We start from the raw sequence: 14,798 nt of genomic DNA, 5'->3' as shown, positions 1-14,798 counted from the left end.
GGAGTGGGCCAGGCCAAGCATTCCATCACTCCCTCCTCCGCTGCCCTCCCCCAGCAGGTCCCGGGGGAGCCAGGCAACAAACGCCTGGGCTTCCGCCTCTGGCTCGCCCCGCCCCCGGCCGTTGGTTCTCTGAACTGCTCTCTTCCGGGCCTCTGCACCGCACTCCTGCTCGGAGTCCCTCCTTGCTCCGGTCCTCAGGCACTGGCGCGCTCCTGGGGGAAGGGCCAGGCTGTGTGTGTGCGCCGTGCGCGCCGTGCGCGCGCTGGCCCCCTCGCACCGCGCTGCAAGAGCACGGCCGAGACCCGCCGGGGAGGGAAGAAGAGCGGGCGAGGCAGTGCGCGTCGCCCGAGGCCTGGGGTCCCGGCCACAGCTGCGCCGAAGACCTGCGGGCGCTCTCGGCTCGGCCGAACCGGGCGAGGATTTCCCCGGCAGTCCGGCCGGGGCTGCGTAGACGCCGTACTCCATCAACCCTGACTCGCACCTGGGCCCCGCGCGAACGTCCTTGAGCCGGGGACGCTAGTGTTCAGGGCACAAGAAATAAGCACGTGTCTTAAGACCGACCGCACTTCAGATTCGATGAAATACGGTACCTCCTACGGGAGATGGTGGGCCCCGCCCACCCGAACCCAGACCCTTTCCACGCTGGCGCGGAGCCGCCTTGGGCTCCCGGCTCCGCCCCCTGGGGGACTCCTCCCCCACCCCGCGCAGGCGCGGAGCGTACTAACCGGCTCTTGCCCTCGAGACGCGCGGATGCTGAGATGGCGGATTCCGAGCTGCAGCTGGTGGCGCGACGGATCCGCAGCTTCCCCGACTTCCCCGTCCCCGGCGTGCTGTTCAGGTACGGGCAGCCGGGCCACGTGGGGCGCGCGGGTGGAGGAACGGAGGGACGGACCGGCCGCGCGGCCCCGGATGTCGGGGCGCGGTGGGCTCTGCCTGGGCCCGAGAGTCACCAGGCTTGTCCTTGCGTGCCAGGGACATTTCACCCGTCCTGAAGGACCCCGACTCCTTCCGCGCCTCCGTCAGCCTCCTGGCTAATCACCTGAAAAAGGCCCACGGCGGCAGGATCGACTACATCGCGGGCAAGTGGAGCGTCAGGGCTCCGCCGGGTCCCCGGACTCTCCCTGGTGCTGCTCGAGTCTGCCATGAGGGCGCAGTGTCGGGAGTCCTTTACCCCGGGCAGGGTGGCTTTGGGGGTCTTTCAGGGGACCCGCCGGACGCCCCAACGGTGCTTGGGTTGTAAGAACAGACCCGCTGCCCCATCTCGACTTTGCAGCCGTGAGAGGGGCGACAGGCCCCTCCAGCGGCCGGGGAACGCCTCTGATGGGTGGGTGCCGGCGGCGGGGCTGAGGGCAGGCACGACAGGTGGGGTTGTCTGACCAGAATCCACGGGGCCAAGCATGCTTTCTTGTTTTACCGGCGGGTATTGAGCGCCTGCCGTGTGCCGGGTCCTGTACCCAGTGGTGGGTTTTAGGAAAACCCAGGAGATCGTGGAAGATCCTGGCGCAGGTCCTGTTTCTCTTTGCGAGCCCACCCCCCATACTCCCTGGTTCTTGGATACCCTGAGGGGCCACAGCACTGCCCTGGAGGCTGGAGGGCTCCAACTGGTTGAGCCCTGCAGAGGATTCTTCCCTTCAGAAGCTCTTCCTCCCTAACCACACTCGCACGTGGGGAAGAGGCCCTTGAGTTCCCCCATCACAGCTCAGTCCACCCCCGGAGGTGGACTGCCTCTCCTTCTGGACTAGAAGCTCCTGGGGTAGACGCTGAACCGTCTGCTAAGGGCGTTTCAGGTACCACCAGCCACTGGTGAGCAGCTGAGCTTTGGAGAGAGGTCAGGTGACTTACCCGAGCCCACACAGCTATTTACACCGCCGCGTACGGAGTGGCTCCTGACCTCTCTAGCACCTAGCAGTCCCTGTGTGGTAGGTGATCTGTGAACATTCCCAGAGTGGTTGGATGTCAGTGGTCTTTCATCTGGAGGCAGCAAGGCTGTGTGTCCTGTGTCGTGATGACTACTTGTCACTGTTCAGCCCTAACCCATGGGGACCCCAATGCTACCATACCACGCGGCTGCCCCCCAACATCCCAGGTCTCGCCGACAGGCCTAGACTCCCGTGGCTTCCTGTTTGGTCCCTCCCTGGCCCAGGAGCTGGGCTTGGGCTGCATTCTCATCCGGAAGCGAGGGAAGCTGCCAGGCCCCACTGTGTGTGCCTCATGCGCACTGGAATACGGGAAGGTGAGAAGCCTGGGGGCTGCCTCTGTGGACCCTCCATTCCCAAAAGGAGAGTCGTGGACTCCAGTGGAGCTGCTGTGGTTGGTTGGAGTGGACATGGGAACTCAGACTGAGAAGCTGGGCCAGGCTGACAGAGCCAGGAGACAGGGTGGGTTGGAACTGGGGCCCAGGGGGTGGCCCCTTGTCAGTTCCCCAGCTCTGCACACTAAGGCCCTTTTGGGGAAGCTGGTAGATCACGTGCCCGCTTGCTTCTGCAGGCTGAGCTGGAGATCCAGAGGGACGCCCTGGAGCCAGGGCAGAAGGTGGTGGTGGTGGATGACCTGCTGGCCACCGGTGGTGAGGGCCTGGCCTCAGGGTCTGGGGGGGTGGGCAGTGGGTCTCAGCACTCTAGCTTCTCAGGGCCTGTCTCCACACCGCCTCTCCGTCCCTCCGTCCCCAGGAACCATGCGTGCAGCCTGTGAGCTGCTGGGCCAGCTGCAGGCCCAGGTGCTGGAGTGCGTGAGCCTGGTGGAGCTGACCTCTCTGAAGGGCAGGGAGAAGCTGGGGACTGTGCCCTTCTTCTCTCTCCTGCAGTACGAGTGACCCCGGCCCCAGCCCCCCACCAACTGGAAGAGAAGAGGATCAGCCGTTGGGGCAGGGCGGGGCGGGACTTGGGCGCCGGGGCTGCTGCCTGGGGGGCCTGCTGGGGCTTCTGGAAGCCCCAAGGCCTGGAGCTGCAGGCTCATTGACAGTGGAATGAGAATGAGAATAAACAGCTGACTTTCTAGAGCGGAGTCTCCTCCCCGGTGTCAGTGTGGGAAGGTGCAGGGGCCCACCCGGCAGGCTGGGCGCTTTCTGACATTAGCGTTTGGTGGTTCTCGAGCCCTGTGAGCCGCCGTATGCACACACGGGCAGCCCACCCTGGCTTCCCCTGCTGCTGTAACTCATCACACGCGTGTGGATTTGAAACAACTTTATCTTACAGTTCTGGAGGCCAAGTACAAACACCAGGGTGTGGGTAGGCAGGGCTGGTTCCTTCTGTGGGCTCCAGGGGGGGCCTGTTCCCTGGCTCTCGGCCCCGGGCATCCCAATCTCAGATTCAGTATGTGCCTGCCTGCCTCTCACGAGGGCCCTGTGTGACACCCAGCCCACCCAGATACTCCAGGACCACCTCAGGATCCCACGTGGACACCTGGGAGGGTTAGCTGCCAGCCACACTACCCTCCCTGCACCCTGTGTACGAGAGGGGCCTCCACCACACTGGCCAGAAGCCCTCGGCCCAGCAGCCACAGCCCTGACCCTCACGGGGACTCGGGACAGGGAAAGCAAAGTGCGTCGTGTTCCTAGCGTAAGACAGACACAGGCCCGGCGGCCCGGCGGTGTTGGCACCTGTCCGCCGGGCTCACAGCGCCTCCTCAGCACGGGCAAGGCGGGCCAGCTGTGCCGTGACACCTGCCAGGTCAGCGGCCTTGTCCAGCTTGACGTAGGTGTCAGTGCGGATGCGGTGGAGGCTGAGCCAGTTGGGCAGCAGCTCAGAGAGGAGCTGCACGTGCTTCTCCATCTCCCCTGCGGAGAGAGGGGGCACGTGAGGCTGGGGGTCAGGGCCCTATGAGGCCTCCCAGGACAAGATTGGGAAGGACTCCAGTAGTGACCTCGCAGCCTTGCCAAGGAGCTGACCCTCCCGTGGAAACCCCACAATGGGAGGCGCCCCGCAGCTGAGGGACCAGAGACCTTGGAGGCAACAGGCAAGTCCTATGGGGCCTGGGGGCCGATGGAGGGACCGCAGGGGAAACAAGGCTGGGTTGGGTCGATAGGGTGGGAACAGCCCCTCAAGGCTGCAGGAGGCAAGGGGGCCAGACAACCTCAGGTGAGCCCAAGGGTACGGGGCCCGCCCTCACCTGGGACCTGGGGAGGGCCCTGCACGTACCGGGGCTCATGGCTGCGCGGTAGCTGCCCACCATCCGGGCGCAGGCCACCTCCATGGTAAGCGCTGGCTTGCGCTCCGACACGAAGATGCTGCGCAGCACGCGGGCCAGCTCGGGCAGCCGCTCGAGCCGCTGCAGCCGCAGCTCCTGCTCCGGGCGCCGCGTCATCTGCGCCAGCTGCTTCTGCGCCTCCTTGGCCCGGACCTGCCGCGGGCATGGACGGTCGGGGCGTCTGCCTCACCCCTCACCACCCCCCGCGGGGACGCCGAACACTCACCCGCTCCAGCAGGGCCTGGGACACCCCCTTCAGAGCGGCAGGCGAGGCGGCCGGCGGGGGCGCTGGCGGTGCCGGGCTGGGGGGCCAGGGGCTGCTAGGCTGGGCCGTGCGCTGGGCCAGGTCACTCAGAGCCTTCTGCATCTGAAGCAGGTCAGAGGGGAGAGGTCAGGAGACGCCTCCCCCCGGTTCAGCCACAGGGGAGGCTCCTCACACCCCGCCTGTGTGGACCCCCCCGGGAGCCCTTTGTCTGGCCCAGGGTCACCCGGGCACATCGAGGGCCTGTGCTCACCGCCCCAGGGCAGAGCCTGCTGGTGGGCGGTGCTCCGCTTGTGGGGAGAGCAGGTCCAGCTACCCTGAGGCCCACGGCCAAGGGTGGAGCCTGCCAGGCACCAACATGGGGGTCAGGCTGCCCCGCACCAGCCTACCCTGGGTGACATCAGGCTGCGGGCACGGGCCAGCACCTCCTGGGCGGAGGCCGGCTTCTCCACGGTGGGCGGCTGGGGCAGCTCGGCCGGCTCGACGTCAGGCACTGCGTCCACATTGAAGCGGGGATGCCAGCGTGTCAGCTGGTCCTCGGGCACCTCCACGGGGGGCTTCAGGGAGGCCAGGAAGGCCTGTGTGGGAAGGGGGCACCAGCTGACCCTGGGCACATCTGCCTGTGGGCGTAGAGAGCTGTCCGGGTTCCTGTCCCAGCTGGGCAACTCGGGCAAGTTACTTCACTTCTCTTGAGCCCCAGGTGCTCAGCTGGGCTGCGGGTGCAGCATAGAGCACCCAGCAGCACCCACTGGACTCTCCCCAAGCTTCCCGGGGCCAGAGGCTACCAGCCTCGAGCTCCCTGCTTGTCTGCTCAGGGCCAGGGTCCCCGCCCGGCCCCGCACCTGCCCACGTGTAGAAGACAGCCGTGGACAGTGGTTAAGAGAACTCTAGAATTCAGCCTCGGGAGGAGCCCATTTCCTGCGGCGGCAGATGGGGCCGCGACAGCAGGGACAACATGAGGACCTGAGCCGGGGGACCCGCTCACCCTGTGATGCTCCCGGACTCGGGCTACCAGCTTCTGGGTGAAGACCTGGCGCCGCTGCAACAGGTGCGACGCCGTGAGCCGGGGGGCCGCGCTGCCAGCCTCTGTGGGGAGAGTCCAGGCCTGAGCCCCAGGGCCGAGCCTACCCAGTCACCCAGCCCACCCCCACGGGTCTCAGACAAGGCTCAGTGCCTGAGGCCTTACACCCACGCTGAAACAGTGCAGCGTCCTGGGCAAGAAGCCGAGGCCCAACACACTCACGCTGGTCCAGCAGCGGCTCGATGGTGAGCTGGTAATCAGACCTCCTGACGCCATCCTTGAAGGTGGGGATGTGGTGCTCCTGGCGGAAGCGGTAGGAGTCAGGGTACACGGTTTTGATCTGGCCCACGTTGCGCTCCTCAAAGCGCCTACAGGACGAGGGTGCAGGGGGTCAGAGAGCTGGGGTCGGAGGGCGCACAGACTCCCAAGGGCAGGACGAGGCCCTGACCCCCCAACCCCTGCTCACTTGTGCATCATGTCCTGGACGCCCTGCTTGACCTTAGTGAAGGTCACAGTCTCAGAGCGGTTGAAGAGCATGCTCACGATGGTGTCCATGCTGCGGAACATCTCGGCCAGCACCTGGTACTTGTAGGGCAGCACAAGGCCCGGGGGCCCCGGCTGGGCCAGGGCGTGGAAGCGCTGGTAGGCAGGCATCGGCTCACCACTGCCAGGGAGGGAGCGGGGACGTGAGAGAAGCACCACACCCACCCCCTCCAGCACCCAACGGCAGGCAAAGCGGTGGTGGGGGAAGACCCCAGAGCCTGGGGTTCCACCCCCAGGGCACACTGCGCACCAGTTTACAAAGCCCCTACACGCCCACTGTCTCCGGTCACGAGCACTACCAGGGACAGAGACCAAAGCCTGGCCTCAAAGCCAGCTGTCCCCCAGGGCGGTCCCCGACCATCCGAGCCCTGGCTTCCTTGTCTGTAAGAAGCATACGGTAACTACGTGACCTGGTAGGACAGACCCGGCGCCAGGCAGCAGGTCCCGGGAACTGCTGGCTGTCCAGGTGGTCTGCAATTCGCAGGAGCTGGCCCTCTCACAGACGGAGGCCGACACAACTGCACTGCGCTGACCCCTTGGCGGACGCGGCCCTCCCTGACCCAAACCACCACAGCCCGGCCCCGCCAGGCCTCCCACCAGGCCACCCCTTCCTGGGTGCCCAGCCGCCCTCCCTAGACTCACCACAGCCCGGCTGGGTGCCCCTCGTCGTCCGGCGCGCTGGGTTCCCCGGCATTCTTCTGTGCGCTTGCCTTCAGCTCCTGGACCCGTGCCCCCAGCTCCTGTGCCCGCTGCAGGCACGACGTGAGCTCAGACAGAGTGACTTTGGAAGGGACCTGCGGACACAGAGTGCTGTCAGCCCGCCTGTCACCCCGGGCCAGTCCACCTCCCCTGCCCTCAGTCCAGCCTCACCTTGTCCTCGCCCTCCTGGGCTGCCAGGCAAGGTCGCTGGCTGGCTGAGAGGGGGGCCTTCTTTGTCTTCTTGCTTTGGGGAGAAGAGTGCTCTGGGGAGCCAGCCGCAGCTGGAGAACTAGGGCCAGAGACCTGGTGGGAAGGACCCCAGAGGTGATGAAACCATAAGACTCCGGGGTGCAACATCTCGCAGAAGGCCTGACCCCTCGCCCACTCTTGCAGACGAACCTGGCGTTTACCAGTCCGCTGGGCTCTGGCCCTCCCCCAGCGTGTGTCAGATCAGGCACCCCCCCCCGCTCCCCGTCAGTGGAAGTCCTCTGGAAGGGAGGCCCCGCGAGGTTACGGGACCCCGCCCGCCAGGTGCGCGTGAGCTGGCCCTAGCCCCTACTCCCGCGGGGGCCCTGGGTTCCACCCGGGTCGGTGCCCTCCTCCAGGGCAGGTCTCTCCAGCAGCCCCGCCCCCGCCCCACCCGGGCCGGCTCACCGCTCCACCGGTTCCCTCCCATCTGTCTCCCTCCCAGGCCTCAGTTTCCTCCTCCCCTCCGCGCCCTCACCGCGTTGGCCGGCAGCCGCAGCCTCCTGCGCGCGGGCGGTGCAGGCTCGGCGCGCGTGGGCTCGGCGGGCGAGCGGGCGCGCTTGCGGCTGCTGCCGGGGCCGGGGGCCGGGGCGCGGGGCGCGGGCTTGGCGGGACTCGGGGTGCGCCAGGCCGGCTTGGTGCGCGTCGGCTTGGCCCGGAGCCCAGGACGGCGGCGCGCGAAGAAGTCGGTGAGGCGGCACTGCGCCATGGCGGGAGCGGCGGGAGCGGCGGGACCGGGGCTGCGGGACCGCGGCTGCAGGACCACGACTGCAGGACCACAGGCGGAAGTGGAGCCGCTTTTCCCGCTGATTTTCGCGCCGCGCCCTGGCCCCGCCCCGGCCGTAGGCGGAACCATCGGCGCCTTGGCCAAGGGGGTTGGCGCAATATGGACGGGCCCGGGCGCGTGCGCGCTGGCCCTCTCGGGCTGCGCCTACCGCGCATGCGCCGCGGCGAGGGTCTCGGTTGTTTGGCGGTGCGTGTGCCGTTTCCCGAGTGCCGGATGGGTCTGCACCGGGCGGCACGGTGCCGGGTGGCCGTCGAGCCAGTGCTGTCCTGGCAAAGAGGAACATGCTGCGCTGCTTCCACCTGAAATTTAAACTAATACGGTGCAATGAAGCTGGCGCCCAGCTGCGCGGACTAGGAGGGCGCTGCGCACGTGGCCGCGGGGGCGGGGGTCTCGGCGTGTCCTGGGCCTGGCCTGGCGCCCAGTGTGCGGCCCAGGACCCTGAGGCTGGTGGATGCGCCTCGAAAGAAGGTGTTCGGCAGTTTTGCGAACGGACCGAGACCACTTAAAGAAGCACACTTCTTTAAGGGTGAAGGTTATGTTTCAATCAAGCTGTTATGTTGCTCTCAAATGGCCAAATTGGAAAGAAAGTTCTTAAAGCCTGAAGCTGGGTTATCTGGCAGGCTCAATGTCTGTGGAATTCCCATCACAGAAAAATGCAGTCAGCCCGGTTCTGAAGTCTGACCACAGGTCTGGGAGGAAACTAAATCACAAGGGTTGTCTGTGGGAGGGGGTGAGGGCTGAGACGGGAGTTTTACTTTGCCATCTTTTCCAAGTTTTCTGTGAGGAGCATGAATCGTGCCTTTACAAAAGTAAAATTTAAAGGAACAGAAACGTCAGTTGGGGTGGCGCTTGCAAAATGACAAGAGTGAGAAAGTTGGCGGCTGATGAGACGGTTTGGTAGAGAAGCATCGTTGCCCACATGTTATAAAGGGCACAGCAACTAGATCCATATTTTGTTAGCAGCCAGTAGCAAGTTATTGGTGGGCCGAGGCCAGCATTTTTAAGGCTACATTTTGTTACAGTTTTCTTTTGGTGTGTGTACTCTGAGCCACCAAGTAAAGCATGTTTTTTGTTTTAAGTGTGTTTTTTAAAATTCAAGTATAGTTGGTTTACAATGTTGGTTAATGTCTGTGGTACAGCAGAGTGATTCAGTTATACATACACATGCGTATTCTTTTTTTATATGTTCCTTCCCGTTATGGTTTATCTCAGGAGATTGGATATAGTTCCCTGTGCTATACAGTAGGACCTTGCTGTTCCTCCATTCTATATATAATAGTTTGCATCTACTAACTCCAAACTCCCAATCCAACCCTCTCTGGCTCCCACTCCCCCTTGGCAACCACACGTTTGTTCTGGGTCTGTGAGTCTGTTTCTGTTTTGTAGATAAATTCATTTGTATCATTTTTGTTTTAGATTCTGCCAATCAGTGATATCATCTAATATTTGTCTTTCTCTTTATGACTTACTTCACTTAGTATGTCATCTCTAAGTCCGTCCATGTTGCTGCAAATGGCATTGTTTCACTTTTATGGCTAATATTCCACTGTCTGTATACACCACATCTTCTTTATCTGTTCATATGTTGATGGACATGTAGGTTGTTTCCATGTGTTGGCTGTTGCGAATAGCGCTGCTGTGAACATAGGGGTGCGTGTATCTTTATCTGTTCATATGTTGGTGGACATGTAGGTTGTCTCCATGTGTTGGCTCTTGCGAATAGCGCTGCTGTGAACACAGGGGTGCGTGTATCTTTTCGAATTAAAGTCTGTCTGGATATAGGCCCAGGGTGGGATTGCTGGATCATAAGGTAGCTCTCTTTTTAGTTTTATGAGGAACCTCCATACTGTTCTCCATAGTGGCTGCACTAATTTACATTCCCACCAACAGTGTAGGAGGGTTCCCTTTCCTCCACACCCTCTCCAGCATTTGTTACTTGTAGACTTTTATTTATTTTTTTTAGCAGTTATTTATTTGGCTACACTGGGTCTTCGTTGCGGCATGTAGGATGTTTTTTTTTTTTTAGTTGCAGCATGTGGGCTCTTAGTTGTGGCATGCAAACTCTTAGTTGCGGCAGGTGGGATCTAGTTCTCTGATCAGGGATTGAACCTGGGCCCCCTGCATTGGGAACGTGGAGTCTTAACCACTGGACCACCAGGGAAGCCCCCTGTATGTAGACTTTTTAACGATGGCTGTTCTCACCTCTGTGAGGTGATACCTCATTGTAGTTTTGATTTTCATAAAACGCATTTTTAATCAAAACGGTGGTTGGGGGTTGTAGGCAGGCATCAACCTGAGTCAAAGCGGAGCCTCCTGCGCGTTAAAGAGGGACAGCGTGTGGGAGGCTAGACCTGCCTGGGAGCCTATGCCGCAGGCATAGCCTCTTCTCGAGACCAGAGGCGATAAGGGGACCTTGTACGCCTCGGCTGGCTTGTAGCTGCTCATCAGGAGGGAGGGTGCAACAAGTTGGTTTCCCACTCTGTGTTTCACATTTTGAAAACAGAGAAACACCCGGTCTGGAGAGGTGGCAGCGCCAGGGCCTGACAGTAGTGACTGTGCGCTCGGCCCCCCACCCCCACCCCCACCCCCGCGTGCCGTTTAGCCCAGCCCCTGCCCCCTGTAGATAAGCTGATGGACAGGAAGCGGCCGGAGGCCTCCCCGGTTTCCGCAACGCTGAGCTGGCGCCACCGGCGTTTCACGTGTCTTGCCACCTGCCCACCCACCAGCCTCGAGCCACAGAGTGGGCGCTGGCTCATGCCCTCCCAGAGCTGTGTGGGGCCCCAGGCAGGCCCCAAGGTCCTGAGAAATCCAGGGAGACGCTTCGGGAGGGGACTCCCTTCCCGCCTGGCCACCACACGCTTTGTGATAGGCACACGCCGCCAGGCGTGTCCACAGCAAGGGCACTCCTGGGAAGGGAAAGCGTTGCACAGACTTACTCCCGCTGGGGGCAGCTCTGGGACTCTAGGATGAAATGAGGCTGAGAAGGATGCCCACTGGAGTCTCAAGTCCAGAACATGAGTGTGAACCTTTGTCTGCGGGGGTGGGATGAGGGCTGGGAAGTGCTGGGGGTCTGGGGACTTAGCACGCTGACCCCTCACAGCCAGCCAGCAGGAAGGGGGCAGCCCCACAGCAGGGGCCTCAGGACCCGCCCCGCCGCTATGGCCACCGTCCATGCCCTGGCGCAGCGTCTGGTTGTGCCACTGTGGAGTATTTTTAATGTCACGCCTGGAGAGGAGGCCTTTTGGGGTGGTTTCAACCCTGGGGCCAGTTGCTTCTCAGAAAACTGCCCACCCACCTGCAGTGATGGAGTTCGGCAGCCGAGGCAGCACTGCGCGACGCCCCTCCCGAACACCGCCCCCTGGTCTGAGAGGCGCACAGCTGAGCCAATCAGAACCTCTTCTGGGACCTGGGCCTCGAGTTAGAATCCCCTTCTGTCTCCCCTGGTAGCAGCAAGTGAGATGGAGGAGGACAGCCACCTTCCACCATGTGTGTGGAGACAGAGAGCGCAAGGGACCCTGCGGCCCCAGATACAGCCAGCCAGGCAGCCGCTAACTCAGATGTGGTTTCTTTTGTTTTATTTTTGCTGTGCCGGGTCTTAGTTGCGGCACACGGGATCTTTAGTTGCAGCATGTGGACTCTTAGTTGCGGCATGCATGCGGGATCTAGTTCCCCGACCAGTGATCGAACCCGGGCCCCCTGCATTGGGAGCACGGAGTCTTACCCACTGGACCACCAGGGAAGTCCCTCAGATGGTTTTTAATAGTTTCCAGTTTGGTCTCGTGAGGGCCACTTTTTTATGAGGTAGCCTTGATTCCTTCCTATACATTTGCCTCTTTTTCTTAAAGTGCCTCTGGGTGGGTTTCTGTTTCTTCCAACCCTTGAGCCTTGATTAAAGCATGGTCACAAAGGTTGGTCCATTAGGCTGCATTAGTAAAAGTGTAGAGAAGGGAGGTGAAAGCCCTTCTCTGACAGGGTTCCACCAGCCATGTCAGGTTGGCATATAGGTGTGGAACGCTGAGAGGATATCGCCTGGCTGAAATGCCTGGATGGGAGAGAGACCAGATGGCAGAGGGGCTAGACCCCTCGTCTGTGGGTGTTGACCCTGGAGAAACTTGGAGATCTGGGACTGCCTTCATTCATTTGATCAACCAGCGTTTACCGAGTGCCCCCCGGGAACCTGGCTGCTACGGACCCGCTACGCACCAGGTTGAGAACAAGACAGGTGAGGCCCCTGCTCTCGAGCTCACATTCTAGTGGAGAGAGAGAGAAGCTAGTCATAAAGAGAGAGAGCGAATTTCAGATAAAGACTATGAAAGCTGGCCATGGGGTTGAGGGCCGGGGGAGCCACTTCACACCTGAGGGTTCAGGGAGGCTTCTTGGAGGCAATGACATGTGAACTGAGACGTGCATGGCAAGAAGGAGCTGCCAGGGAAGAGATTCCAGAGCAGGAGGAACTGCGAGTGTAAAGGCCCCGCAGCAGAGATCACGCAGGGCATAGCCCCTTTCATGACAGGGCCCTGGAAGTCCTGCAGTGCCACTTCTGCCCCTCCTGTGGGACGAAGGGGTTGCAAAGGTCCACCCAGCCTCCAGGGGAGGAGACGTAGGCCCCACCTCTAGACGGAGCGAGGTCCAGGCCACATTGCAGGATGAGCTGCCCAGAGGTGAGGTAGCAAGCTTCTGGTGACGAAGGACCACCAGGAGAAGGGATCCAAGCGCTGAATATTAACAGCCAGAGTGCGTGCGCTTACCACGTGCCAGGTATAGTCCTGAGAGCTTTGCACGTCCCTCTGTATCTGATCCACACAGCCACCGAGGATGTAGACGGCTACAGATAACACCCATTTCATGGATGAGAAGACTGAGGCCCGAGAGGCTGAGCCACTTGCTTCGGGCCACACAGCCTGCAAGTGGCTGAGCTGAAATTCAAACCTGGGCCCCCGCTGGCTGGCCCACGCATATGGGCTGAGCCAGAGCCTATCTGGCCACCCGGGTGGCCCCCATCCCTGACTGGGAGTGACTTGGTTCCATCCGTCCACCAGCTCCTTGAGAGGCCTGTGGGCTTCATCTCTGCCAGCAGGGCCTGTTCTGGGTCTGCATACAGTAGCATCACTAGTTGTGGGCTGACCTAAACTTTCAACCTGGAGGTTGATCGAGGGGTCTCCCATGTGCTTTTCCTGCAGAATTCCTCATCCCCACATTGGGTCTCTCATCAGGCTGCAGCTGAACCTTACAGACCTTGGCAATCTGGTGCTGTCACTCAACCCGTCACTGTGCCCTGGTCTCAGCCAGCATCCTCAATGCTCCTCGCCTTTCCAGTTACACCCCAATGTGAGGCCGGATTATCTTCACATGCTTTGACCAAAACAACTCGTCACAGCAGATTGGATGTGGAGCGGCTGTGAGAATCCAGTTGTCTCCTATTCAACCAGACATTAAAGTGACGCAAAAAGGTAAGGAATACCACTCTTCTCACTAAAATTTTTTGTCTTGGAAACTACAATTAGTTTTCATTTATGAAATGTGGATGTATTATTGTTACTTTTAATGATTTAATACATAAATTTTTTAAAGCCTTAGTTTTGGGTTTTTTTTTTTTTTTTTTTTTGCGGTACACGGGCCTCTCACTGTTGTGGCCTCTCCCGTTGCGGAGCACAGGCTCCGGACGCACAGGCTCAGCGGCCATGGCTCACGGGCCCAGCCGCTCTGCGGCATGTGGGATCTTCCCGGACGGGGGCACGAACCCGTGTCCCCTGCATCGGCAGGCGGACTCTCAACCACTGCACCACCAGGGAAGCCCAAAGCCTTAGTTTTAATATGGCAAATACTGATAGATAAAAGCCCCTAGGGGTCCTCAGAAATTTTTAGGGGTGTACGGCTCGTGAGGCAGAGCTGGGGTCTGGATGGGTAAAGGCCAGGACCTGCAGTCAAAGAGCCCAAGTGGAATCTGGTTGGGTGACTCCACACAGGTGGCTGCACCACCCCGAGCCTCAGTCTTCTCATCTGTAACAAGGGATGGTAATACTACTTGGCTCGTGAGGATTGAATGTGGGTGAAGTGCTTAGCGCAGCCACTTAAAATAGATGGGGCTTGGGGATTCCTTGGAGGTCCAGCGGTTAGGACTCTGCGCTTTCACTGCTGGGGCCCAGGTTCGATCCCTGGTTGGGGAAGTAAGATCCCTCCAGCCGCGCAGCATGGGGCCCCCCAAAAAAGAAAAGTTAAAAATAAATAAAATAAGATATATGGGGCTTGCCGTCACCACCACCACCACCATCATCATTTTAGCCACGCTCCAAAAGATGAACAGAGTTGCAGTAGGTTCTGAGTTTGGACCACAGCCACGTCTGACCTTCCCTAACTTCCCTAGAATCCACCCCAGCCCCGGTGCTGCTCCTGCCCGTCTGCCACCTCAGTACATGCGTGGCATGAATGGCTGGTCCCCACGTGCTCTACCTTGGAGCCATTTGCACGGAACGACAATCACCCAGGGGCGTGTAGCGCCTTACCGTTTTTAAAGCCATTTCAGGAAACAAGAATAGCTGGCCTCTGCTGAGGTGTGCTGTGTGCAGGCCCTGGTCCCTGTGAGTGGAACGCCTTATCTGACCCCTCAAAGCAAACCTACAAGCGGTAGGTGAAGAGGCCGAGACTCACGGGGCACAGAGCGGGTGCACCAGGGAGCTGTGTCTGCACCCGCACCTCTGCCTCTCAGTCTGCCTCTCTTCCGTCCCCGGAGACCAGACTGGAGTCAGAGACTAGTGGTGGAATTCAGGCTTTCCGGGACTCCCCTGGGCCCTGCAGAGAATGCCTCACCTGCAGCCGTGGGGGAGCTTTTAATGGTCTTGGCTTGCAATGCGAGGTCCGTGGCCAAGTATGGAGGCAGCTTTCACCTTCAGTGAAGGCATTTGGGTCTCAGCCAGGATCCATCCGCACTTGGTCCACCAGGCAAGCTTGGACTCCATCACTGGATGGAACAAAGAGGGAGGCTGCTGCCCCCAGGGTGAGTGACTCGGAAAGTCTCCTCTCCCCGCCAAGCCTCGGTCTCTTCATCCTACCAGGGG

At 60.8% G+C, this 14,798-nt stretch overlaps 2 protein-coding genes across 7 annotated transcripts; one reads left to right on the top strand and one right to left on the bottom strand.

Moving 5' to 3' along the window:
* Window positions 1–69: 69 nt before the first annotated feature.
* APRT (adenine phosphoribosyltransferase) lies at window positions 70–2,998 on the top strand. 5 transcript variants are annotated; one of them, XR_009536942.1, is made up of 5 exons: window positions 70–838; window positions 973–1,079; window positions 2,100–2,378; window positions 2,488–2,566; window positions 2,670–2,729. XR_009536942.1 is itself a non-coding variant. In XM_060130003.1 (5 exons), the coding sequence occupies exons 1-5, from the start codon at window positions 603–605 to the stop codon at window positions 2,810–2,812; spliced, it is 699 nt and encodes a 232-aa protein (XP_059985986.1). In that variant the 5' UTR covers window positions 70–602; the 3' UTR covers window positions 2,813–2,998. The 5 variants fall into 5 exon arrangements, 4 of the variants coding, with proteins under 4 accessions (XP_059985986.1, XP_059985985.1, XP_059985983.1 ...); XM_060130003.1 differs by having other exon boundaries at window positions 2,100–2,233; window positions 2,670–2,998; XM_060130002.1 differs by lacking the exon at window positions 2,488–2,566 and having other exon boundaries at window positions 2,670–2,998.
* Window positions 2,999–3,167: 169 nt separating this feature from the next.
* CDT1 (chromatin licensing and DNA replication factor 1) lies at window positions 3,168–7,757 on the bottom strand. 2 transcript variants are annotated; one of them, XM_060129984.1, is made up of 10 exons: window positions 7,435–7,757; window positions 6,882–7,013; window positions 6,654–6,805; window positions 5,935–6,132; window positions 5,691–5,836; window positions 5,433–5,533; window positions 4,837–5,067; window positions 4,412–4,552; window positions 4,137–4,338; window positions 3,168–3,775 (listed from the first exon to the last, which is right to left on the bottom strand). In XM_060129984.1, the coding sequence occupies exons 1-10, from the start codon at window positions 7,663–7,665 to the stop codon at window positions 3,612–3,614; spliced, it is 1,698 nt and encodes a 565-aa protein (XP_059985967.1). In that variant the 5' UTR covers window positions 7,666–7,757; the 3' UTR covers window positions 3,168–3,611. The 2 variants fall into 2 exon arrangements, with proteins under 2 accessions (XP_059985967.1, XP_059985968.1); XM_060129985.1 differs by having other exon boundaries at window positions 4,837–5,025; window positions 7,435–7,755.
* Window positions 7,758–14,798: the final 7,041 nt, after the last annotated feature.

Source organism: Lagenorhynchus albirostris, chromosome 19 (genome assembly GCF_949774975.1).
Source record: "Lagenorhynchus albirostris chromosome 19, mLagAlb1.1, whole genome shotgun sequence".
Classification (NCBI taxonomy): Eukaryota; Metazoa; Chordata; class Mammalia; order Artiodactyla; family Delphinidae; genus Lagenorhynchus; species Lagenorhynchus albirostris.
Note: the sequence above shows the minus strand (reverse complement) of the source record. Positions and strands in the feature narration are given on the sequence as shown.

Bases quoted from the DNA above. Each gene is read 5' to 3' on its own strand.
- APRT (XM_060130000.1), top strand. From the start codon at position 603: ATGGTGGGCCCCGCCCACCCGAACCCAGACCCTTTCCACGCTGGCGCG. The intron at 839-972 runs GTACGGGCAGCC...CTTGCGTGCCAG, and splicing joins GTCCCCGGCGTGCTGTTCAG to GGACATTTCACCCGTCCTGA. The intron at 1,080-2,099 runs GCAAGTGGAGCG...TCTCGCCGACAG, and splicing joins CAGGATCGACTACATCGCGG to GCCTAGACTCCCGTGGCTTC.
- CDT1 (XM_060129984.1), bottom strand. From the start codon at position 7,665: ATGGCGCAGTGCCGCCTCACCGACTTCTTCGCGCGCCGCCGTCCTGGG. The intron at 6,133-6,653 runs GTGAGTCTAGGG...CCTCCCTGGCAG, and splicing joins GGGCACCCAGCCGGGCTGTG to TGGTGAGCCGATGCCTGCCT. The intron at 4,339-4,411 runs GTGAGTGTTCGG...TGCCCGCGGCAG, and splicing joins CCCAGGCCCTGCTGGAGCGG to GTCCGGGCCAAGGAGGCGCA.